The sequence below is a fragment of the Musa acuminata genome, chromosome BXJ3-7 (assembly GCF_036884655.1).
Source record: "Musa acuminata AAA Group cultivar baxijiao chromosome BXJ3-7, Cavendish_Baxijiao_AAA, whole genome shotgun sequence".
In the NCBI taxonomy this organism is placed as follows: domain Eukaryota; kingdom Viridiplantae; phylum Streptophyta; class Magnoliopsida; order Zingiberales; family Musaceae; genus Musa; species Musa acuminata.
In genome coordinates, this window is record NC_088355.1 from 17,617,689 (window position 1) to 17,644,206 (window position 26,518).

The 26,518-nt window shown below is 44.7% G+C and overlaps 1 protein-coding gene across 4 annotated transcripts; it reads left to right on the forward strand.

Annotated features, from left to right (window-relative positions):
- Window positions 1-929: 929 nt before the first annotated feature.
- Window positions 930-26,316, forward strand: LOC103992012 (ABC transporter I family member 10). Of its 4 annotated transcripts, none has more exons than XM_065160268.1 (8): window positions 940-1,087; window positions 22,515-22,627; window positions 23,084-23,151; window positions 23,228-23,423; window positions 24,288-24,374; window positions 25,106-25,231; window positions 25,322-25,444; window positions 25,873-26,316. In XM_065160268.1, the coding sequence occupies exons 3-8, from the start codon at window positions 23,105-23,107 to the stop codon at window positions 26,080-26,082; spliced, it is 789 nt and encodes a 262-aa protein (XP_065016340.1). In that variant the 5' UTR covers window positions 940-1,087; window positions 22,515-22,627; window positions 23,084-23,104; the 3' UTR covers window positions 26,083-26,316. The 4 variants fall into 4 exon arrangements, with proteins under 4 accessions (XP_009409842.2, XP_065016341.1, XP_065016340.1 ...); XM_065160267.1 differs by having other exon boundaries at window positions 22,515-22,622; XM_009411567.3 differs by lacking the exon at window positions 22,515-22,627 and having other exon boundaries at window positions 930-1,087.
- The last annotated feature ends 202 nt before the right edge of the window (window positions 26,317-26,518 follow it).

Consider the following 26,518-nt stretch of genomic DNA (forward strand, 5'->3'; position numbering starts at 1 on the left):
AATTATATAACACATTAAAATATTAAAAATTTATCAGATCTTATATATTTTCAGGAATTTTTTTTTAAAAAAATGATAAGACCAGATTCAAGTTTTTGGACCTTTTGATATCTGTCAAGGTTTTTAGTCGCTAAGATAGTCATCGCCTTCAAACAATTGTATACGAATAAAAAAAAAATACATGCTTATATATTTATCTTCATACATCAAAACTTTTATAAAGTAAAATGCAATAAGGATAATATCTTAATTATTAAACACATTCTAGTTAATGTATCTTTGGAGAATTGATTCAAACGGATGTACTACTTCTCTTTATGCATTGAAGTCTATTCATACTCATATTTCGATTACAACATAATAACTGAAACACACTTGATCCTGAAGTTTTTTTTTTTTTTTGTCTCTTTATGGTTTTTTTTTATACACACAATTGAATTTTTTATTGTAGATTACGATTATCTGATATGCAAGGATGCAGAGCCAACTCGAGTCAAATATTACACTTGTCGCAAAACTTGGAGTTGATGTTTGAGATGGTTCGACAATGCCTCATGCAAAGATTGCATTTAAGATCGGAATTAGTAAAAGTGACAATCAATGAGTGAGTCCATAGTTACCGGCCGCATGGTTCACATAAATGAGGTGAGAAGCCAGACTTATGTATCGACGTGACCAGGCGATGTTGATGATGTAGGCATGGACTTGTCGAACTCACATGATATCCGACGACACTAATAATATTAGAGGCACTCGACTGCTCTGTTCAGGCGATTGGACGAAACGAGCCGAGGCCCAAATGTCTCAAATAAGGTTCGAACGCATGTCTTCAATTGTGAGCCGCTCAAGTGCTCGTCAAGTTTGATGTCAAATCTGATTGAAATGGCCTAAGCTTGAGTTGACTATAAATCTTACAAAAGGTTCAACCAACCTATTCTTATTCTCTTCAATCCCTCGCTTCTGCTAGCCGACGCCGCCTCCTCTTCACCTGCGGCCACAGCTCCTCACCGCCGCCTCCATTTCTGCCCCTCCTCCCGACTCGCCGCCGCTCCGCCCCGCATCCGTGCGCAGCCCTCCACCAGTAGCGGTACCTCCTCCTCCTCCTCTCTCTCCCCCTCCCGGCGTTGTGCCTCCCGCTTCTTTTTCCCGTTCGCTGTCGCTCATCCTCTTTCTCCCTGCTATCTCTCTCCCTCCTCCTCCAGCGATGTCCCCGTCGAGCCTCCTCGATACCCCTTCCCTCCTCCTCGTCCTCCGTGCTTCTCCCCCCTTCCGACCCTCCTCCTTCCCTCCCGCTAACTCTGTCCCTCCTCCTCCGCAGCCGCCCCGTCGAGCCTCTTCTCCCCCCAGCCTTTCTGATGGCATCCCTCCCTATCCCTGCAATTAGACTGCGGCTGACATCCTCACCCTCTCTCTCTGCATCTCCGCAGCAATGCCGCAGATCCTCCTTTTTCTCTAATTCTCTCAGCTTCTTTCTCTACCCAACAGCCCCGATCTCTCTTGAATTTAATAGTAACGTTAATTATTAACAGTAGTTAATTTTTGTTAATTATAGCCTATGAATTGATTAAAGGATTGAATTTGTAATTGCTAGTATTTTGGAGTGGCACCGTTGAACATCTTTAATCATGACAAATGTAGTTTTAGGGTTATTATTCCTGTTGGTATATGATAAGACCCTAAAATCTTATCGTCACTCTGATACCAATTGATAATACCCTAAAGTTTTATCGTCGCTCTGATACCAAATGATAAGACCCTAAAGTCTTATCGTGATAAGACCCTAAAGTCTTATCGTCGCTCTAATACCAATTGATAAGACCCTAAACTCTTATCGTCGAAGAAAGGGGAGAAAAGTGAATGATAATACTCGCTTCGAGGGGATCGGCCTCGTTGATCGCTTCAAGGGGATCGGCCTCCTAGGGTTTGTCCACAGAGTGGAATAACATTTCATTGATTGATTAATTGATCCTCAAAAGAAAGGGTTACATCACTATTTATAGAGTTCCACCTAGGGTCCACCTCTTAATAATAAATAAATATTAAATAAATCTCTACCTGACTCTAACTGAACTGAACATACTCAATAAACAACTGGACTAAACAGACTCAATAAACATTATTCAAAAGCTGAGAAAAATGGTCCTAAGAGTTCCTCCCTCTTCAAATCAGCCTTGTCCTCAAGGCTGAGCAACATCAATCTCGGGGAGCTTCTCTTTCAGTACTTTAGTCATAGACTATCTGCAACGCATCACAACCCGTTGATCAAGTAAGTATGGTCTACACTTTTTGATAGTGTAAGCAACAGGTCGGTCTTTCAGTGTAGTAATCATTGCAAGAAACTTCTGGCCCTGTATAATCAATTTTATCTTTGAACCTTTGTTATCACAAGTGAAAATCCGTCCATCAACGATCTTTACTTCGAATGTATCATAGTCTTCAATGTGGTGGGCCAATCGGTCAACAGTCTCACTGTTCATAAAATTGTTAGTGCTACCAATATCAATCAAAACTATAATAGGCTGATGCTCTAGAGTTTCTCCAACTTCCATAGTTTGCGGGTTAGAGTAGTCGGCTAATATATGCATTGTATGTATGGTAGGTTCAACATTTTCATTAGAAATTATACCTTTATGATCGGAGTCCACATTCTTAGCTTTCGGCTCCTCTCTAATTGGTTCAATCATCAGAAGTTGCCCTTGTTTACATCGGTGCTCCATACTCCATTTTTCATCATAGTACAAACCTCTTGCTGATCTTTCCTTGCTAATTTTTTTCTCATGTAGATGTGCAAATGAGATCGCAGCTATCATAGTGCAGGGTTGACGAGCCTTAACTTCACATTGGATCTCTGGAATAAGCCCTTCAATAAATGTATCCAGAAGTTGTCGGTCTTACCAATCTCTAGCTTGATTTGACAATCTTTCAAACCTACTTTGATATTCTAACACTGTAGAAGTTTGACGAATTTTGGCGAGCTGACCATCAACATTCTCATATTCGGAAGGGCTAAATCGAACAAGAAGCCCTCTTTTGAACTTCTCCCACGAAGGAACTTCGTAAACAATTTCATACCAATCGTACTACTGGAGTGTATCTCCCTCGAGCTGGATTGAGGCCACTTCTACCTTAGATTCTTCTGGGGTTCTGTGAAAACGAAAATTTTTTTCTGCCTTAGAGATCCAACTAGTCGGATCCTCATATTCCCATCGTGGAAATTCTACCCTAATGCGTGGGTAGTGTGTGTCACCATCCTGGGGCCCTTTTCCTGTACCTCCCAATCTGTTCAACATAGAACTTGAGCTCCCATCTTGTTTAAACCCGCTAAAGTACTCCAATAAGCTCTTTTTGAAATTATGAAGGGTTTCTTGTAGTCGATTCTCAATTCTTGTTTCCAACGCTTCCATTTGTGCTTTCACTGAGTTATCGGCAACCATTGCGTACGATTGCAAGTCGGTAATCCCTAGTTCTTGTTTCTGATGTCTAGTCAAGGGCATCCGCACTGTAGCTACGAAGCTGTCGAGGAGGAAGAGGTGCTGTCCTATGTTTTAGTCGCTGTGTGATATGAGAGCGTCAAGGGCTGGAAGGCGACGACTGCAACTATTGTGACTCACGGGAGAAATCACTAAATAGTTAGGTCGAGGCTGCGATGATGGCATCCGGCGGCTGCGGCAGTGGAGGCAAAGCAAGGGAGAGGTAGCGTTGAAGTGGCCAGGGTTGAGGTTGCAGTGGAGAATAGGAATCGACGGTGGCACTACGAGAACAAGGGCAATCGATGATTTGCCCTGTTTCTGTCACCAGAGCAAGGGGGAGGCTGCGAGGATCACGGTTGGGCGGTGAGTAGCGTCGTCACTGGCTGGGCAGTAGCAGCGACGGTGACGGCAATCGGCGTTCGCAGCAGCAATTGTGGTGCGGCTGGAAACAAGGGCAACAAGGTGAGTTGCTTGTGCTTGCTTTGTTTCGATTACAAAAGATGCAGAGCAAGGAGGAGCGGCGGTTGGGAGGCGAGCGGCGGTCGTCGCACGGTGGCTGGCAGCGGTGGTGGGTCGGCTGGGCGGCGACGACGCTTGAGGGGAAGAGGAGTGCTGGATGAGGCGCGGCTACGATCAACGAGGGGCTGCGGCAACAAAGGAAGCTTTGTTTTTTGCAACCGCTGCAAGGAGGGGCTGCGACAACCGGCGACTGCGGTTGCGACCCCGGGGGGGCAGCACGATGGCGGACTAGGGCAGCGTCGCCGATGGTAGAAGCGTCGATGGGGTGGTTTGTTGGTTGGGATCGACGAGGGGCTGTGGTAATAGAGGAAGCTCTGTTTCTGCAACCTCTGCAAGGAGGGGCTGCGGTTGGGAAGCGGGCAGCTGTGATCGAGCGGTCAGGAAGCAGCGGTGGCGGTGGAGAAAGAGGCAGCGAGGGTCGTTGCTGGCCGGGAAGTTGCGATGCTGGAGAGGGGAAACAGAGTGCTCTGTTTCTATCGCACCACAGCCGGAGCCTTTGGCGATGCTGGCAACGACGGTGCGGCAGTGAAGGAGGCAACGGTGGTGGCGCTGTTGGGAGCAGCGTCACCAACGATCGCCGAGGAGGGGAGGTCGAGCGGCTGCGGCTGCGACCCAAGGGGAGCGGGCAGCGGTGGAGAAGGAGGCAGCGGTGGTGGTTGCCTCGCCGAGGGCTAGGATCGATGAGGAGAAGATTGCGGCGACTGGCAGTGGCGGCGGTGGAGAAGGCAATGGTGATCGGTGGTCGGAAGCAGAGTTTCCTTCTCGGTTGAGAAGGCAGTGGTGGTCGGTGGCCGCCGGCTTCACCCTTTCGCACACGATCTCTGTCCTTCTTTTTTTTTTTCCCTGCGATCTTTTTTTTTTTTTTAAAGATGATGATAACTGTAGCGAGAACAGTGAAAATGCCAGCCTAAAGTGGCATTTTCACTCTGTGACGGGCGGCCGATCCCCTCCTATTGAAATGGAAGAAATGATAGAAAAGGGGATGAAATGGAGGGAATGATAATGATCGCTTCGAGGGGATCGGCTCCTTGATCGCTTCGAGGGGATTGGCCCAAACAGCGACGACGGTGGAGAAAGAGTTGCCTTGTAGTGGTGGTGGGGAAGAAGGGAAGCAGGGCTGCGGTGGGCTGCACCAAGGATCGTTGCTCTGATACCAAATGATAAGACCCTAAAGTCTTATCGTAAAAGAAATGAAAGAAATGATAGAAAAGAGGATGAAATGGAGGGAATGATAATGATCGCTTCGAGGGGATATGCCTCCTTGATCGCTTCGAGGGGATCGGCCCTCCTTGATCACTTCGAGGGGATCAGCCTCCTAGGGTTTGTCCATATAGTGGAATAACATTTCATTGATTGATTGATTTAAACAAAGGGTTACATCACTATTTATAGAGTTCCACCTAGAGTCCACCAAGACTTGGACTCTTAATAATAAATAAATATTAAATAAACCTCTACCCGACTCTAACTGAACTAAACAGACTCAATAAACAACTGGACTAGACAGACTCAATAAACATTATTCAAAAGCTCAGAAAAAGGGTCATAAGAGTTTCTCCCTCTTTAAATCAGCCTTGTCCTTAAGGCTGAGCAGTATCAATCTCGGGGAGCTTCTCTTTCAGCACTTCAGTCATAGGCTATCTGCAACGCATCACAACCCGTTGATCAAGTAAGTATGGTCTCCACTTTTTGACAGTATAAGCAATAGGTCGGTCTTTCAATGTAGTAATCATTGTAAGAAACTCCTGGCCTTTGCTATCACAAGTTAAAATCTGTCCATCAATGATCTTTACTTCGAATATGTCACAGCTTTCAATGTGGTGGGCTAGTTGGGCTACAACTTTCCTGTCCATAAAATTATTAGTACTACCTATATCAATCAAAATAGTGACAGGCTGATGCTTCAAAGTTCCTCCAATTTTCATAGTTTGTGAGTTAGTGTAGCCAACCAATGCATGCACTGTATGTGTGATGACTTCAATATCTTCATCAGTTTTCACACCTTTATGATCGGAGTCCAACTCGTTTGCTTCCGGTTCCTCTCCAATTGGCTTAATCATCAGAAGTTGCCCTTGTTTACATCGGTACTCCATACTCCACTTTTCATCATAGTATAAACCCTTTGCTGAATTTTTCTTGAGTTCTTCTTGGGTTAGTCTTCGGGTGTCAAGGCTTTGGTTGGGAATAGATGGGGTGGGTGGCTTACTGATCATCTGGTTGTTGTCACTTCTGTTTCCATAATTTCCCTTGTTGATTTTTTTCTCATGTAGATGTGCGAATGAGATCGCAGCTATCATAGTGCGGGGTTGACGAGCCTTAACTTCACACCGGATCTCTGGAATAAGCCCTTCAATAAATGTATCCAGAAGTTGTCGTTCCGACCAATCTCTAGCTTGATTTGACAATCTTTCAAACCTACTCTGATATTCGAACACTGTAGAAGTTTGATAAATTTTGGCGAGCTGTCCATCCACCTTCATGTATGAGTAGATTGTGTCACAATCTTGGGGCTCTTTTTCAGTATTTCCATACTTGTGCAATGTAGAACTTGTGCTCCCACCTTGTTGAAATTTACTAAGGCTCCTCAGTAAGTCCTTTTTGAAATCATTAAATATTTCTTGCAACCGGTTTTCAATTCTAATTTCCAATGCTTCCATTTGTGCTTTCACTGAGTTATCGGTGGCCATTTCGTAAGACTGCAAATTTGTAATCTCAACTCTTGTTTCTGATGTCAAGACTAGGGCATAAATCACTGCCCTACTCGGTGCTGTTGTTGTGATGCAATCGGTGGTAGCACTATTGGAATGAAGGGTTGCTGCGAGGATGTAGCTGCGTTCACTGCGTGGGAGGCAATGATGCTTGCTGTGGTCGTTGCATGGAGGGATCGCTATTGCTGAGGGTTGGGAGGCAGCGATGGTGGTGCGGTTGGGGGTAGCGTTGCTAAGGGCCTATTGCTGCGGTGGTTGCGACGGTGCAGATGGAAGGCAGCGTTGCTCTGTCTCTATCGCACTACGGAAGGAGGCATTGGTGACGCAGAGGGATCGCGTGCGGTTGAGGACGCGATGGTGCCGTTGAAGCGGCCGAGGTTGAGAAGAGGAGTCGGTGCGTGTGTTGCCGAGGTTGAAGCGGCCGCACAAGAGCTTGCTATGTGTGCTGTTGGAGGGCGGTTGCGGTGGCATTGCCGAGGTTGAGGCTATAGTGGAAAATAGGAATCGACGGTGGCAGGTTGGGCGGCGAGCGGCGTCGTCGCTGGCTGGGCAGCAGCGGCTACGGTGGTGGCAACTGACGTTCACAGCAGCAAGAGGATTGCCCTGTTTCGGTCACCAAGGGGGCAGAGCAAGGGGGAGTGGCGGCAGTCGTTCTCGCCCGAGCCAGGGGGAGCGGCGACTGGGAGGCGAGCGGCAGTCGCCGCACGATGGCTGGCAGCGGTGGTGGGTCGGTTGGAAGGCGACGACGCTCGAGGCACGGTTGCGATCGACGAGGGGCTGCAACAACAAAGGAAGCTCTGTTTCTGCAACCGCTGCAAGGAGGGCTACGGCAATCGGCAGCTGCGGCTGCGGTGCCGGCGGTCCTTCTCGCTTGAGCGAGATGGGGACGCGACGAGTAGAGATCGCTGGCCGGGTGATCGAGCGGCGGCGAGGCGGCTAGGAAAAGTGGTGGTGATGCGGTTGGGAACAAGGGCAATCCGTGAGTTGCCCTGTTTCGGTCGCCGCGAGGAGGGCAACAACCGACGGCTGTGGCTGCGACCCAAGGGGAGGCGGGCAGCGGTGGTGGCGCGACCTTTTTTTGAGCTTTTGAATAATGTTTATTTAGTCTGTTTAGTTCAGTTAGAGTCGGATAAAGTGAAAATGCCAAGGATCCTAACACGTCAATGCGAAGTTGCCGATGAGGTGGACGCCGAGGGTAGTGCTGTGGTCGTTGCGTTGGAGGAAGAGTTGCTGCCCTATTTCTGTCGCTGCGTGGGGTGAGAGCGCCGGGGCTGGAAGGCGACTGCGTCGATGTGGCTGCAGCTACTGAGACCCAAGGGGCGATCGCTGGACAACGGGGTTGAGGCTGCGGTAATGGCAACCTGCCTTTGTGGTAGAAGATGCTAAGCAAGGGGGAGGCGGCGTTGAAGCGGCCGGGGTTGATAATAGGAATCGGTGATGCGTGCGCTGCTGGAGTTGAGGCCGGGCAGCATACTTGCTGTGGTTGTTGCGTGCGATGCTAGAGGGCGGTTGCTGCAGAACGAGGGGTTGGTCGTTGGCCGGGAGCAACGGCAGCGGTGGTTACAATCGGTGGCTGCGGCAGCAGAGGATGCTAATGTTTTTTGTTGCTGCGTGTGGCGGTGGTTGCTGCGTGCTCTGTTTTTGTCGCAACACAGAAGGGGTTGGCTGTAAGGATCACGAGCGGTTGAGGAGAAGGCTGCCGTGGTTGGCAGCAGCGGTGGTCGCTGGCCGGAGTGCCACGGCGACGGTGGAGGAGGCAACGAGGGTTGCGGCAGGGATCGACGGGGTTGCAGCAATAGAGGAAGCTTTGTTTCTGCAACCGTTGCAACGAGGGGCTGCGGCAACCGACGGCTGCGGCTTCGACCCAAGGGGGGGGGCAGGCTAGGGTTGTGGCTGGGAGGCGGACAGCGGTGATCGAGCGGTCGGGAAGCAGCGACGGCGGTGGAGAAAGAGGCAGCGATCGGAACAACGATCCTTGGCGTAGCCCACTACAGCCTTGCTTCCCTTCTTCCCCACCACCACAACAAGGCAACTCTTTCTTCACCGCTATCGCTGTTTCCCCTGCCGCTCGACCACCGCTCGACCTCCTCGTTGTCCCATCTCGTTAAAAAAAAAAAAAAGGGAAGAAACAAGAGAGGAAGAAGTCGTAGCCACCCCTGCGTCTCGTGCTTCCGGCCATCCGCCGCTGCTGCTCTCCGGCCAGCGCCCACCATCGCCCCGCTTCCCAGCTAGAGGCCACCACTGCCCGCCTCCCCTTGGGTCGCAGTCGCAGTCGCAGCCGCCGGTTGTCACCCTCCTCGCGGCGACCGAAACAGGGCAACTCACGGATTGCCCTTGTTCCCAACCGCGTCACCACCACTTTTCCCAACCGCCTTGCCGCCGCTCGATCACCGCCGCCCGCCGCCCAGTCGCAACCCTAGCTGCCTCCCCTTGGGTCGCAGCCGCAGACGCTGATTCCTCTCCTCCACCGGCATCAACAACAGAGCATCCTCTGCTGTCGCAGCTGCTGGACCCTCCGCTGCCTCTCGACCTTGTCAAACACTGCCGCAGCCACCTAACCTTCAACCTGAATGTAGCCTTCCAGCCCTTAACCAGCAACCTCCCCTCCTCGTTGCGCCGTAACTGCCACAACCACATCTTCTCCCATCCGAAGCCCATCTGGTTGAAAGGGGCCCCTCCTTCCCCTGCTTTCGGCTAGCCCCACCGTCGCCGCTGCTTTCCAATCGGTGACCACCGTCGTCACTGCTCCCCGGCCAGCAGTCTTCCCTCCTTGTTGCTCCACCCTGCTCGAGCGAGAAGGACCGCGGCCGTTGCTTCCTGGCCAGCGGACCAACCCCCTCGTCACTTCTACCGTTGGCGACGCTGCCCCCAACCGCGCCACCATCACTGCTTGCCCTTGGGTCGCAGCTGCAGTCGCTTGACCATCCCTCTTCGCGACGATCAAAACAAGGCAACTACGATTGTCGTAGCCATCGTCGTCTCCTCGACCGCACGTGATTCCTTGGCGTCACTAGTGCCTCCTTTCGCAGTGCGACAGAGATAAGCATCGTTCCCTCCCATCCGCACCGTCGTAGCCACCGCGGCGGCGAGCCCTTGGCAACACTGCCCCCAGCCGCACCACCGTCGTTGCCTTCCCTTGGGTCACAACCGTCGCAGCCGCTCGACCCCCCCTCCTCGTGGCGACCACAACAGAGTAACTTTGCATTTTTTGCCACAGCCACCAATCACTGCAGTTCCCGGCCAGCAACCACTACCGCCGCTGCTCCTGGCCAACGACCAACCCCTCGTTCTACAGCAGCTGCCCTCCAACAGCGAACGTAGCAACCGCAGCAAGTACGCTACCTTGCCTCAACCCAAGTAGTGCACGCAACACCGATTCCTCTTCTCAACCTCGGCCGCTTCAACGCCGCCTCCCCCTTGCTTAGCATATTCTGCCACAACCATAGGTTGCCATCACCATAGGTTGCCATCACCACAGCCTCAACCCCGTTGCTCGGCGATCGCCCCTTGGGTCGCAGCGGCTGCAGCCACATCAACGCAGTCGCCTTCCAACCCTGATGCTCTCACCCCACGCAACGATAGAAACAGGGCAGCTACTCTTCCTCCAACGCAGCGACCGCAGCACTGCCCTCGGCGTCCACCTCCTCGGTAACTTCGCATCGACAGTGTTGATGCCCTTGACTGACACCAAAAATACAGATTTGCTGTCTTACGCAATGGCCACTGATAACTCGGTGAAAGCACAAATGGAAGCATTGGAAATCAGAATTGAGAACCGACTGTAAGAAACACTTAATGATTTCAAAAAGAGTCTACTGGAGAGCCTTAGTAAATTTCAACAAAATGGGGGCTCAAGTTCTACGTTGCACGGATCTAAAAATACAGGAAAAGAGCCGCAAGATTGTGACACAAATTACTCACACATGAAGGTGGAATTTCTAAGATGGAAAGATGGAGATCCAACCAATTGGATCTCTAAGGCAGAAATTTTTTTCCGTTTTCACATAACCCTAGAAGAATTCAAGGTAGAAGTGGCTTCAATCCAGCTCGAGGGAGATGCACTCTAGTGGTACGATTGATATGAAACTTTCCACGGAGTTCCTTCGTGGGAGTAGTTCAAAAGAGGGCTTCTTGTTTACGTTGGCCCATCCGAATATGAGAATGTTGATTGCCAGCTCGCCAAAATTCGTCAGATTTCTACAGTGTTAGAATATCAGAGTAGGTTTGAAAGATTATCAAATCAAGCTAGAGATTGGTCGGACCGACAGCTTCTGGATACATTTATTAAAGGGTCTTATCAGTATATTTGAACAATATAGTATTTTAGTGCTTTATAGTTGGTGTTAATTGATAAGTTGGTCGTCATCATCCCAAGAAGCCGAAGATGGTCGGAGAGGAATCTGCCACTGGGATCCGGATGTTGTCCATTCTCTTAATGCGTCATCTGAGAACTTGTAGAAGATCGAGGTCAAAGGTAGCCCGACTTGATCCGCGTAAGTCAATAGTGTCGTACATTTTAACTAGTGGCGTAACTGCCTACTGAGATTACAACTTAGGTAGAACAACCGTCGCTGATGTGGCTTAACCGTATGCCAAGCTGACGTAACCATCTGTCCATTTGAGATGACGGTCTTCATTGCTGATGTAGAGGTGTCCATGTGTCAGTCTTGGGACAGTTCATTTTGTCCTCTATCATTAGATAGAGGATTATAAGACGTCGTGCAATTATCTGAATACTAAAGCAGATGGAGCCTTTATCGATCTGCCACATAATAGGGCCCACTTTGGGCACATGGGGCCTATGGTGGAGCCAAGGGACTCACGTCGAGCAATGAATCCGCTTCGTCTCAATCTACCTACATCAGGCAGATATGGTGTTGGCATGGTAAGATTTTCCCATCTCTCGATTTGCTAGGGAAGCCATCCTTTTTACCATGGTCTGCCCACATCGATATACATATGGTTGGCGTGACAAGAATTCTTATCGTGAATTACTACATTGGAGAAACAATTCTTTATATCCTGATCTGCCCACATCGGGCAGTTATAGTTGGTGTGGGAAGAATCCTCCTCATCCCGATCTGCCCACATCGGGTGGAGTACTGCCCACATCGCAGAAGTTGCAATCCCCGTCTGCCTACATCGGGCAAGATCAAGATCTTACATCGAATGGACTCTTGCTACGCCAAGCAAGATATGCTCCTGATTTGTCCATATCATGCATGGTCTCGATCTACCCACACCGGACAAGATCATGATCTACCCACATCGAATAAGCTCTTCTACACCACATAGGATATCCTTTGGATCTCTCCATATCAGGCAGATATGGTGTTTGCATAGCATCCTCTTGATTTGTCACATCAGGTAGATTAAGTAGACGCAGGTTGATTTACCTCCTGATTTGCCATTTCGGGAACTCCTTTCTTTCCCAGATCTGCCTATGTTGAGAAACATTGGTTGCAAAATATTCTTTTATCTAATCTCTATCGCACATTAGGTGATCTCCTGATCTACCCACATCGGGTAGATTTGTTAGCAGTTTGCTCCGAGACTCATCTGATCTATTATCTTACGTTGGGTGGCTTCCCGATTTAGTCATATTGGGCAGCTTTGCTAGCAATTGGCTCTGAGATATACCTAACCTGCTCTTACATTGGGTGATCTCCTGATCTGCACACAACGACCATATTTGTTGGTGATTGGCTTTGAGACATACTTGATTTACTCTCACATTGAGTGATCTCTCGATCTACCCACATCGGGCAGATTTGCTGATGATTAGCATTGAGACATACCTGATTTGCTCTTATATTGGGCAATCTCCTGATCAGCCCACATGGGCAGATTTGTTAACAATTTGCTTCATGGCTTACTTGATTTGTTATTTTACGTTGTGCAAGATTGCGATCTACCTACATTGGGCCATAAAAACTACCTTGTCTCGATCTATCCACATCAGGTAATTTAGGTGTGTTGGACTGATCTACCCACAATGGACAATTTACAAATGCTGGGCTGATCTGCTTACATCAAGTAGCTTGGTTGGACTGATTTGTCCTCATCGGGCAGTTGGCTCCAATTTAAGGTTTTTTATGTTCGCAAACGATGTGTTGGCCGTTGGGATATTTTTTATCCATTGAGGATGCATTGGATGCTATGGACGCTCTCGTATGCGAAGAACACATCACGCGTTAAAGATGCTTTTGTCCATGAAGGATGCGTCGGCTATTGAATGCTTTTGTCTGTGGAGGACTCATTGGACGCTTTGGATACTCTCGTTTGTCAAGTACACGTTGTTCAATAAGGATGCTTTTATCCACAAAGGACGTATTAACTCTCTGGATGTTTTATCTACGGAGGATGCATCATATGCTTTGGATGCTCTCATACACGAAGGACGCACCATGTGGTCATTGGCTTTTCTTCAACATGCAGGTGAGATTTGCTCTTGTTCAGATGAGGGAAATGAGTTAGGACTTCGATCTTCTAACTGCTATATGGTTGAGGGGTCTTTGGTGCTACTTCTGATAACCATTTGGGATCAAGGAGTGGTTTCTTATCCTTCGCTAAAAGAAGATTCACGTCTTCATCCGAGGGGGCCAGGGTCCAAGATCTCCAAGAGGGGAAGGATTGTATGGCTCTAAAGAACTTCTTTGATTAAGACTCCTACTTATATTTAGAGTTCTTATGCTTTCCTCGAGATAAGTACCTTATTCCTATTAATTATGAAAATCGGCCATTAGGCCCTTTTCCCCTTTAGCCATTTTCCTTTGTGTTTATATGGATGCTGTGGTGGCGGGACTCCGATTTTTCATTCACCCATTTATCATAGTCTTTCTTAGATGGAGGATTTCACCTTCACATATGGTGCCTAACTCTTGGTGCTATTTGGTTGCCATTATAGGCGAGTGTAATCATTAAGGGATGATTCCATCTTTGAACATCTTTACTCTTGCTTTTGTGTTTGTCATAGGGAAAACAAGTACTATTTCGTTGCCTATGAGGGATTTAAAGTGAGGGGGGCTCTAATTTCCAACAAGGGTCGAAGAGTCGATTCTTCAAACTATTGGACACTGATTGTGGTTTTAGTCTTGTATGGTATGCTCGTACTCTATTGAATTTGAACCCTATCACAATCTTGAATTTTGCAAAGAGGGGGAAGTTCTCTCCTTGGCCGAGATCCTACCGTCCTTCTTGGCCATCAAGCGTATGGACAAGGAGTGGTTTCTCAAAGCATGCTTAAGTTCATTTCAGGAGGGTATGCTTTCTTACAATTGAATCTTGTAATTTACAAACATCTTGACCTCTTGTCTTGGTTTCTTGTATGCAAAGATGTTACGTCGTTCCACTTGAGCAAGATGAAGGCACGATAGCCACGAAGGTAGGAAGTTTCGATGCGATGACTTCGACCCTAGCTATAGAGACCAAAATAATTTCCTCCTAGCCTCCAAAGAAGAATGGAGTTGTTGTGAAGATTAGAACATTAGTTGGCTTTTGCACTTCTAAAGCTCTAAAAGATCAAGCACATCCTAAACCTAGAGCACCCCAACATGATGCGATGCAACAAAGGTCTCGACGATAATCGATGGCTCGATTATGCGAACTTAAGTTGAGTCTTTTTGCAACGATTTAGATGTCAAAGCTGCTTGATGGCCTCTCGAGAGAACCACTTCAACCTCATTGGAGTGGCTAAAAAAAATTATTCTCTTCCTTCAAAGGTGATGCTAGCTGAGGCATTTAAGCATATGGTAGTGGTATGTTTCCATGCCCTTGTGCATTTATTACTCATAATCGTAGCCTTCTTATTCCCTTGAATACTTTTCCTTTGTTACAGAATCACCATTATATGATGGGGTTATCCGATCGAGTGAGGGATTTAGGTTTTTTCATCGCAACAACTAAATAAAGAGATGGACAAGTTAGAAGGAGAGAATGACTGAGCTAAAGGGTCAAGCTGACCCCATGGAGATATCTTAAGTGAAAGAAGCTTTGGCGGCATCCCAAGCATCTTTTGTTGCATCTCAAGTCGAAGTAGAAGACTTGAAGTGTGATTGTATCGATTAGTAGAAACAGAAAACTCTCAAAAAAGACTTAGCCTCCAATTGAGAGATGGAAGATCAACTCTTGATGCTCCAAAGTAAGGTTGGGGCCCTAGAGGCTAAAATAGTCTATTTGAAAAGTGAAGTTATAGCCTAAGAACTTCAAGCCATCGAGAGGGTGTTTGAAGCCATTAAAGCCTATAATGAGTCCAAAGGCTTCAAGATGATCTGGGGTAGCTTCCTTCAAATATAGGTACTAGTTGGCTATGACCCATGTGTTGGCTAAGTTTCCATGCCTCAAGTTTGCAAAGATTTCATTCTCAGTTCATCAAGAGGACAACAAAGTAAAGATGAAGATGAAAAAAAGCTGACGAAAAGCAGAGGATAAAGCCTAAATGGATTGTCATCGAAGATCTAGTTCTTTGAAAAGAAGAGGTCGACGATCCAACAATCCAAATGATTCTAGAAACAAGATGACTCTTAATTGGGAACGACCTTATCGAGTTCTTCAGGAAATCCGAGTTCGAACATATTGTCTCAAAACATTGGAGGGTCTGACTATCCCAAGGACTTGGCATGTCTTAAATCTCCGAAAGTTCTATCTGTGAGAGTATCAAGGATAAGTTTCCTTTCATTAGCTGAAATAAAAGTACATATTATTAGTTGGGAATCATGATATCTTCCAAAACTTGACACCCAATTTAGAAAAGGGAACATAACTAAGATACTACATTTATAAAAAAAGAGACATTTAGTCATCTATCGAACCATTGTCTAGCCCACCCCCAGTGCAGTCTATGTCCTCGTTATTGTCGTCTTCCTTATTGGATGAAGTTTCCATTGAGGTCTTGAGGTTGTCGTTAAAGTCTGTCTATATCTTCATCTTCACTCTATTGTCCTCAGGACCAATCGAGAATGTTTTTTTTGCAACCTTCAGGTATGAAAACTTAACTAGCACACGGATCATATAGCCATTTGGTACTCGTATTTGAAGGAAGTTTCCCTTGGTTGTCTTATACCCTCCTTGAAGCCTTTGGACTCCGTATAGGCTTTAATGGCTTCTATCACCCTCTCGGCGGCCTAAAGTTCTCGAGCTATTACTTCGCTTTTAGATTGACGATTTTAGCCTCACTGGCCCTAACCTTACACTGGAGCATCAATAGTTGGTCTTCTATCTCTCGATTGGAAACTTGAACCTTCTTGAGAGTTTCTGCTGATCGGCACAATTATGCTTCAAGTCTTTTGCTTTGCTTAAGACGCAACCAAAGATGCTTGGGATGCAGCTAAAGCTTCTTTTAGTGGAGATATCTCCTTGGGCTTAGCTTGATCTCCAGTTGAGTCACTCTCTCATTCAACCTGTCTATCACTTCATTCAGTGTTGCGATAATAAAACTCGAATCCCTCAGTCATATAACCCCATCATATAATGGTGATTCTACAATAAAGGAAAAGTATCCAAGGGAATAAGGAAGCTACGAGTTACAAACGCACAAAGGAATTGAAACATACTACCACCATATGCTTAGATGTCTCAACTAGCATCACCTATGGAGGAAGAGAGTAAATTTCTTTGGCCAACTTGGGAACTAGACCTCCTTAAAGATACTTGGGAGTCATCTGATGATGCACCCATGGTTCGTTAGTCGCCTCCAAATTCCAACGAGGTTGAAGTGGTTTTGTTGAGGCACTATCAGGTAGCTCCGACATATGAGTCACTACAAAAGGACTGGACTTAAGTTCGCATAATTTGGCCATCGACTATCGCCAAGAACTTCATGGCGTCACATCATGTCAGGGTGCTCTAAGTTCGGGATGTGCTCGATCCTTTAGAGCTTTAAAAGTGTGAAAGGTACATGATGTTCTCATCTTCACAACAACTCCTTTCTTCTTCGTAGGCTGGGAGGGAATTATTTTTTTTTCTATGGTTCCTCCATGGCTGCCCTATCCTTTATTGTCTTCTTCATCTTGCTCAGGCAGAATGATGCAAGGTTTATGCTTAGAGGAAATCGAGATAGGAGGTTAAGATATTAGGAAATTACAAGATTCGATTGAAAGGAAACGAACCCTTTGGAGTCGGACTTAAGCCCACTCTTATAAGCCACTCATCCATATGCTTGAGCTATGGAGGCTGGTAAGATCTCGACCAAGTGGAAAACTTATCCCCTCTCAGAATTTAAGATAGGATAGGATTCGAAAGAGTATAGGTAGACCACACAAGACTAAAACCACAATAAGTATCTAGTTGAATGAAGAGGAACCGACTCTTCCAACCCTTGTTAGATGTTGGAGCCCCACTCACTTTAAATCCCAAACGGGAAGTAAGATAGTATCCTTTTTCCCAATGACAATCACGAAAGCAAAAGGGGAAGATGTTCAAAGATGGAATCATCCCTTGATGATTACACACTTCTCCTATAAAGGCAACCAAATAACACCAAAAGTTAGGCACCATATATAAAGGTGAAATCCTCCGCCATCTAAGAAAGGCTATGATAAATGGGTGAATGGAAAAGATGAGCCTTGCCTCTAGAGCATTAGAATAAACATAGGAAATTGATTGAAGTGAAAAGGGCCTAATGGCCAACTTTGGGAGAATCATTTTGTAATTAGAAAGAATAAAGCAATGATTGTTGTACCACCTGAAACAATACAAAACGGGTAGGTACGTGCCATTCCAAGCATGGACCAGTACATGGATCACCCTTGTTTCCGACAGCTTAGTCTAGTTCTATAAAAATAATAAAAAAATCAAAAATAGCGATGGGCCCATCCAACTCTATATTAAAAAAAGAAAAAATCTAAAATAGAAATTAGGGCAATCAAACGCGAGCCCTCGTCCCACGTTCAATGCTGTTGCTTTGCCGTTGCCATTACCGTTGTTTGATGTCATAGTTTTCTGATGTTGCGTTCCTTCTTCCTAAGTACGCTCCCACTTCTTCTCGTCTTCCTTCCTCTTCTCACTACTTCTTACTCCATCACTTTCTCTTCTTCTTACTTTGTTCCTCCATCATCCCTTCCTTTTTTCCCTCTTTTTTTCCTCTCTGAAACACCGCTACATACTGGTGTACTAATATGGTATATAGGTATTGACCAATATGTACTAGTCCGAAAGATCACTGAAACAAATTTGATATTAGAAATGACGATCCTTGGAATAAAGTATTTCGCTCGAAGAAAGCTTAAGGAACCTGGACATAAGCAGGATTCTTGATCAAGGAAATTTTTCATATCCGTAAGATCCTTCTCTTGATGATCTTGGACTATGGCCCCCTTGGATGAAGATGAGGATCTTCCTCCCTTGGAGGATGAGGAATCACTTTCTTATCCTGAATGGTTATCAGACAAAGCACCTAAGAACCTCTCGACCACATGGTGATTGATAGATTGAAGACCTAACTAATTTCTCTCATTCGAACTAGAGAAATTATCGTACATGTCGAAGGAAAGTTGACAACCAAGAGGATGTCGAAGTTGCCAACCTAAGAGAGGGAATGGTGGAGAAACTCAAAGGAAACAAGTGAAGACTTCTTCACCATGCTACAAAGGGGAGCTCTTCGAAGCAAGGAGTTCCCACCACTTTGTGTTCAATGAATTAAATACTGTTTGAACACCTAGCTAAGCCTTTCTAATAGTTAGTAGATGACTCATTAGTTAGACAAGCTTTGACATCAGAGTTTAATTCAATCATCAGATCAACGTAGACTCACGGAAACCGATGCATCCTCCGTAGACAAAAGCATCCCGATAGTCGGTACATACTTCGTGGAGAAAGTGTGTCCTTCGCGGATAAAAGCATCTTTGACTCATTAGTTAGACAAGCTTTGACATCATAGTTTAATTCAATCATCAGATCAACGTAGACTCACGGAAACCGATGCATCCTCCGTAGACAAAAGCATCCCGATAGTCGGTACATACTTCGTTGAGAAAGTGTGTCCTTCGCGGATAAAAGCATCTTTAACGTGCAATGCACCCTTCGCGGATGAGAACATTTGTTGTATCCACCACAGTCAAGAGCATCTTGATAGTTGATGCGTCCTTCACAAACAAAAGCGTCTTTAACGCACGATGCGTCCTTCATGGACGAGAGCATCCAGAGTTTCTAATGTGTCCTTGATGGATAAAATATATTTTAACGGCCAACATATCCTTTGTAGACATGAGCATCCTGAACTTGGAGTCAATTGGCCGATGTGGGCAGATCGGTCCAACCAAGTGAGCTGTCCAATGTGGGCAGATCGGCCCAGCATGTGTAAATTGCTTGATGTCGGCAAATTAGTCCAGCATGCCTAAATTGCTCGAATTGGGCAGATCGGGACAAGATAGTTTTTATGGCCCAATGCAAGCCGATCGTGATCTTGCCCAACATAAAATAGCAGATCAGGTAAGCCTCAAAGCAAATCACCATCAAATATGTCTGATATGGGTAGATTGGGAGATCACTCATGTGAGAGTAGATTAGGCATGTCTCAAGGCTAATTGCCAACAAATGTGCTCGATGTTAGAGCAAATTACGTATGTCTCAAAGCCAATCATCAGCAAATCTACCCGATGTGGGCAGATCAGGAGATCACCCGATGTAAGAGCAGATCAGTATATCTTAGAGCCAATGGACAACAAATCTTCCCGATGTGGGCAGATCAGGAGGCCACCCGATGTGAGATAATAGATCAGATTAGTCTCGAAGCAAACTGTCAACAAATTTGTCCGATGTGGGCAAATCGGGAGATCATATGACGTGAGGTAATAGATTAGATAAAAGAATATCTCACCATAAATGTTTACTGATGTGGGTAGATCGGGGTAAGAAAGGAGTTTTCCCGATATGGAAAATTGGGAGGACATCATGCCAACACCATATCTGCTTGAAATGGGCAGATCCGAAGTATATCCTATGCGATGTAGCAGAGTATGCTCGATGTGGGTAGATCATGATCTTGCCCGATGTGGGCAGATCAGGATCTTGCCTGATACGGACAAATTGGGATCATATCTTACATGATGTAGCAATAGTCCATATGATGTGAGATCTTAATCTTGCCTGATGTGAGCAGATCGAGAGATTCTTGCCACACCCACAATATATGCCCAATGTGGGCAGCTCGGGGTAAAAGGATTGTCTTCTCGATATGGCAAATCAGGAGATGGTAAAAGTCTTATCGCACCAACACCATGTCTGCCCAATGTGGGCAGATTGGGACGAAGCAATTTTGTTGTCCGACATGGGTCCCTTGACTCCACCGTAGGCCCCTTATGCTTGAAGTGGGCCCCATCATGTGGTAGATCGATAAAGGCCCCATTTGCCCAAAGCAAACAACTCGACATGTTGTGGAGCTCTCCCTGCCTGATGTGGGCAAGTCGGCATCACTATAACTAATCTATAAAAGCCTCACTTGAAGTACGTAGATCAGCAACGTTAGGCACATTCAAGGCTCTCCAACCCGATAGTGGTAGGTCGGGGTCAAGGAAGAGTCAACCGAGACTTGATGCAACAACATTTAGTCTGCAGGTAGTTCTCTCCCTTGAGGCATTCGGTGCCTATTAGAAGTGGACATGGCACTTCACCTAGAAGATCTTCTATGACGAAGCACAATGAGGGGATAAGTGATAGAGGACAAAATGAATCGGGACTGACACATGGACACCTCTACCTTAGCAACGAAGGTTACCATCTCAACAAGATAGTTATGACATGTAACCACATAGAGAGCAGTTGAGCTACTTTGGTAGATGGTTACGTTAGCTTAGCATGTGGTTGAGCCACGTCAACAGAGGTTGTTCCACAACTGCCATCTCAACAGGCGGTTGCGTTATCCCTGCAAGTCTTTAACTACTGAAATTGACGACAACCACAAGGACTTGGGTATAAAATGTAAATACATTCTCCCTCATTTCCTTTCTCTCTCTTTCACATCCCTACTTTCTTTACACCTTGGACATTGCTGACTTAGGCATCGAAGGGACCTAGTCGGACTACTCCTAATCTCGGTCTTCTGTAGGTTCTTGGGCTTCATGTCGAGAGAACGGACAACATCCAGATCGCAATAGCAAATTCCTCTCTGACCATCTTTGGCTTCTCGGGACGAAGAGGGTTGCCCATCGTCGGGTCTAAATCGGGTTGGGTTGAAGTTTTCTTTGTTTGTTGGACCACCAACCTCGAAGTTAACAGGTGGTTAAATGAATTTACTTCGATGTATTAGTGCTGATATTTTGAATATGAAATTATATGAAACTCATGTATTGTCTAATTTTTACTTTAAAGCAAGGTTCGCCATACCGATGCGTACCGCCCGGTACGGGCGGTACGTACCGGTCCGAGAGGCGACCGGTACGCGGACCGCCCTCTACCGGGCGGTACACCAAAAAAAGCCTGTATTGGGCGGTAACGGTCGAAATTTCGACCGTTACCGCCCGGTACCATTCGGTAACGGTCGATTTCGATCGTTACCGCCCGATACCACTCTGTAACGGTCGAAATCGACCGGTACCACTCGGTAACGGTCAAAATCGACCGTTACCACATTGTAGCAGTGCTACAGTGCTCCAACGGTCAAATTGACCGTTGGAGCAATTTCTCCTCATATTTAAACTAATCTTTTCTCCCCTATTTCATTATACACTCTTAAACTCTCTCTCAAACATTTCTTTTCTCTCATAAACTCTATAAAACAACGATTTGTGAATTCAATCAAGGTAAATTTGGGAAGATTAAGAGGAAGAACTTTCTAATCAAGAGGTATGAGTCAAACTGCTCGAGGAACTACCGATACCCAACGGTCACACTCGTCCGCCCAACGTGCAAAGGCAAAGGGGAAGGCAATAGCATCAGTTGCATCGTTGGAAAGAATCGAGTCGGGCGACGAGACACCTTCACAATCACATTCTCTTTCTCGTTCGGTCCAGAGACATGACAGCAACACGGACACTAGTGCCTCAACAGATGATGGCGGTGATACCGGGCAGTCGTTGGTCTCATCTACACAACTTGAGGGTGGTGAATGGACTGAGGAGCAATATTTTACACATGCCACTCAAGATTCAGATCATGGAACTCGACAAGGTACTAGTTAAGTTTATGCGCGAAAGGGAAAGGAGAAGGGGAAGGAGAAGGCAGTGGATGAATATGAACAAATGCGACAGAGCATACATGATATAGACACAGAAAGAGACTCATCGTATTCACAGCCATCGTATTATGAAGAATCATATGGGCAACAACAGTATGGTGATAGTTGGTCATCCTTCTCTGAGCAACAACATGATACAAAACAACACCAATATATGCCTCAAGAGCTGCCTCGGACAAATATGATTTATAACGATCAATCTACGATCAGTACCACATTGATGCATCAATGGCATATGGTGTATCAATACGCTATCTCATGGGATCAATTTTATGATTGGGTCCAACAAACGTATCATATTGATATGTATCGGATCGAGAACCCCGATCCACCACCCGTAGAGGCCCGTCATTCGTTTTGGTGGTAGAATTAACAATCAGGTATATCTAGATATATGATTATTTAATTCATTTGAATTTTAGAGTTTATATTGTAACAAAATAGTCTAACAATTCAATTGATTTTTCTATAGATATTTCAATCTATAACGAGCTGAAATACGAACCTCGAACAAGACTACCTCAAAGCCCGAAAAAGATATGTGATGTTATTTTTACCAAATTTACATTGATTTTGCTAAACTTATACTATTACTATATTTATTTGTAACTTGAAAACTCTATCCTAACTTTTTTTTTTAATTTTCAGGTATTTTCGGAGGGATAAATCGGTGAAATCAGGTGTACCGAGCGGTACACCTCGGTATACCGCTCGGTACGCCGTACCGTACCGTACCGAGCCAGCGTCGAAATGCCGGTACGGTACGGTTCAGCGAACCTTGCTTTAAAGATTGTTTTCCTCCTTAAATATATTTTTTATAATTTTTATATTGGTGAGCCCTTGGTTTGCTCAAGATGTTTGGAAGCTTGGAGCCTTTTAGCGCTTGGTCCTTTGATAACACTGAACGAGACACAATGTGGTATTGAATCGATGACGTGTTAGACCTCTTATTGGGAAGATTTAAAATAACATATTTACCATGTAAATTTTAAAGTAACATGTATATCTTTTTAATTATTCAGACACGCTCTGTAGACCATTACACACGTTGTTTTTATCATTTTAAGTTTCACAAGCATATTAAATATTGGTTTATTTCTTTTTCTATTTCATTTTTGGTTTTTTGGGGAGTCTTATCAGGCCTTTAACATGTGAACCAAATTCCAGTCATTAGATAACACAAATTGCTGCCTTCTCTCTTGTTCTCAATGCTGCAGGAAGTCTTCTCCTTCGCCCCCATGCCATGGGCTTCCCTTTCTACTGCCCTAATGAAACCATCGCCAAGGTCATCATCTCCTCCTGTAATGATTCTCTTCTTTTGTGATTCTTGATTTGAATTGATGATGATTTGCTCCTCGCAGGTATTGTCGGTGTCGATCGCTCATCGTGGCGGCAGAGGTTGCTCCTGCCATTGAAGCCCATAAAGTGAGCTTCTCGGTGACCAACAAGCAGGGGAAGTCGGTTCCAATTTTGAAGAATTGTTCCCTCCATGTCCCTCCTGGCCAGCTGTGGATGCTTCTTGGTCCCAATGGTTGTGGCAAGTCCACCCTCCTTAAGGTAACTCATCTCCTGGTGAAGCAATTGATTTGTTTTCAACATAGGAATGCTGTAGTTTGAGTGAAATATTTAGAACAAGTGGAATGGTAAACTGGCATAGATTTGGATGATTGAAATTTTTGGTTGTATTAAGGAATTAGTGAGTTTCGGCTGTTTGATATTGAGGGTTTTCTTGTAACATGACATTCGATAGAGGAGGCAATGGACCCGAAATGGCAAAGGAATGAGATTTTTGTCTAGCAGGAGAAACCAAATTGGTGGCCTTTGTGTGATGGGGGTTGGTCTTCTGTGTTCACCAAATGAGGATGGACCTATGTAAGCAAAACAAAAACCAAAAGTTGGGGATGAGAGAGAGGTCTATTTTGTTTCCTAATTTTCAAAATTTGGTTTTATGAAATAGAGAAAAAGAAAAGGTTTGAGATAATGAAAATATAACTGTGCATGTAATTGCCAATGCAGCCATCAAATTTATAGGGGCAATTTGATGGAAATAGGACCCTTATGGAAGCTTATAGTAACATTCTTTAAATGTATGAATTGTGAAACGACATTCAGTGAAGATGTTGATCAAAAGTAGGCTTGTAGAGCATCAGGAAAAAAGAACCATTTGTTTGGTTATAGGAATTCTGAAAACCCTTTTTGCATTTAGGGAAGTATCAGTTATGTGTTTTTTTTAAAAAAAAAAAAAGGGTTATGTGTATTTAATGTTGTCGTGTATTCTGTTACTACTTCCTTCAGGCTTAAATTTTGTACAATTATGCTGACATAACCAATATATATAGGTCACAGCATGTGTACCTTTTTTCACGATGATTTATTGATTGTTTATAAATTTCTGAACTGATATTTTTGTTTGCTGCATAGGTCTTGGCAGGACTTCTAAATCCTTCTGATGGAACTGTGAATATAAAAAAACCAAGTAGCTTTGTGTTTCAGAATCCTGATCACCAGGTATTTCCTTCTCGTGCTTTTTATTGACTTTTTATTGTTGAGAAACAGTTGTGTCTGTTAGAAAAACAGTTGTTTCTTGTGAAGTTTGCTCAATATGTGAATTCTGTAGGTGGTATGTGGTGTTCCAACCATAACTTGAAGTTGTTTATTAAACCATGATATCACTACATACTGAAAATAAATCAAAATTAGTTAGATTCTAGTTTTCTTGGTATGTGCCCGTTATCATGTTAGAATGCTTGTTCTAGTTTGTATCATTTTCACATAGATGGTGAAATCCATGACACATGATCATAAGTATGTCACCAAGTTTTTAGAATCTGTACTAATTGAAGCCTGTCAGTCATGTGAGATTGATCGTGACTATCAAACTTGTTGGTTGCTGTTAATGCACCCTGGACACATCCCTTCATAGCTCCAGTAGATCTCAGAAAAGTAAATGCCCTTTTCTTGTCCTATTGGAGAGTACTAATTTTTCCTCTTTCTGCCGCCTCCTTTTTTTATTTTTGTTGTGTTTTCCTTGTCAATTACTTCAGGGCCTCAAAGAATATGACTATCCTTTACATGTAAATTGTTTGTTACTATGTATAAAAAGAACAAATCACTTTAAGGGATTCTGAGTAGGTTCTTCATGGATGGTACTGACAACAAGACACATTTTCTTTCTTTAATATGTAGTGCGAGCTATTTGAAAACCTTTTTAGTGTTCTCTTTATTATCACTTTGATTAGGTGGTTATGCCAACAGTGGAAGCAGATGTGGCATTTGGTCTTGGTAAGTTTAATCTAACATCAGATGAAGTTAGATCAAGAGTATCAGAAGCTTTAGAAGCTGTTGGCATGCTGCATTACTCACAAGTAGGTGTTTGACTTTTGACATGTATGTTTGATTTCTGGTGTTGTATCTGAATTAAATGTTATGTTGTTTACCTTTGTTGCATTTATCAGAGGCAGATTCAGACTCTTAGTGGAGGGCAGAAACAAAGAGTTGCTATTGCAGGTGCCTTAGCTGAAGCATGTAAAGTGCTATTATTAGATGAATTGACAACATTTTTGGATGAACATGACCAGGTATGAGTTATACTCGAGAGAGCTACTGATTTATAAATCCATGTATTCTTGTCAACCAGCCTCTTCATTTCCAGTTACAGTGGCCTTATGAAGTTCAATTGGCTTTTTCAACTCAAATCGAGCTGTCATGCCTGTTGAAGTGTCAACTTTGTCTCAGTTTTCAGTCGATTCTGCCTCCCATTGTTTTACATCCCATCCATCGTTTTGATTCATAGGCTCCTGTTTTTCACATAAAGCACTCTTCTAAAAGCCTAGATGTTTGTTGATTTTTTTTATTTCGCCGATAGACTTTTTATCTTATCACTTGCATCTACCCTTTCAATTGCATCTTTTTGTTTCTTGATCGTTAGAAGGATAATCTTGTTTTCAAAAAGAAAAACTTTAATCATACTACTGACAGACAACATATTCTTGCTTTTGGTTACCAGATAGGAGTTATAAAGGCAGTCAAGAACACTGTGGTGGCTTCGGGAGAAGTTGCAGCATTGTGGGTGACTCATCGCTTAGAGGAACTCAACTATGCAGATGGTGCTTTATATATGGAAGATGGCCGAATAATGATGCATGGAGATGTGTGGAGTGTTTTAAGCTTTATAAAAGCGAAGCAAGTCCAGTACAGAGATCATCTTCATCTCTAACTTCTTCACTACCATCTCCTGCATTTGTTGCCACCTCTTACTCTCTGTTTTTAAGGATGATAAGTCTCAACCATCTCAATCTTATCATGTGCTACTGCGTGCAGCTCAACCTTGTTCTGTAAATACCCTAATCAGCATCTCAATATTATGGTGTGCAAGTCTTGACTTTATTGAGGAGAAAAATATATTTTCACAAATATATATATTATTCTCACATGATGAATGATTGAACCATATGAATTTTTTATTCACTTATATATGGATTTGTGCTTTCATTATTAATTCTTTCTAAATGTGTTTTGTAGTCTTCTCCTCACAAAAGAGATTATTTGGATGCTATAATTTCTTTCAATTACATGAATTTGTGTATCATGTGTGTGGATCTAAAAGATGTCTAAGAATTAATTGAAAGAAATTGTAGCATCCAAATAATCTG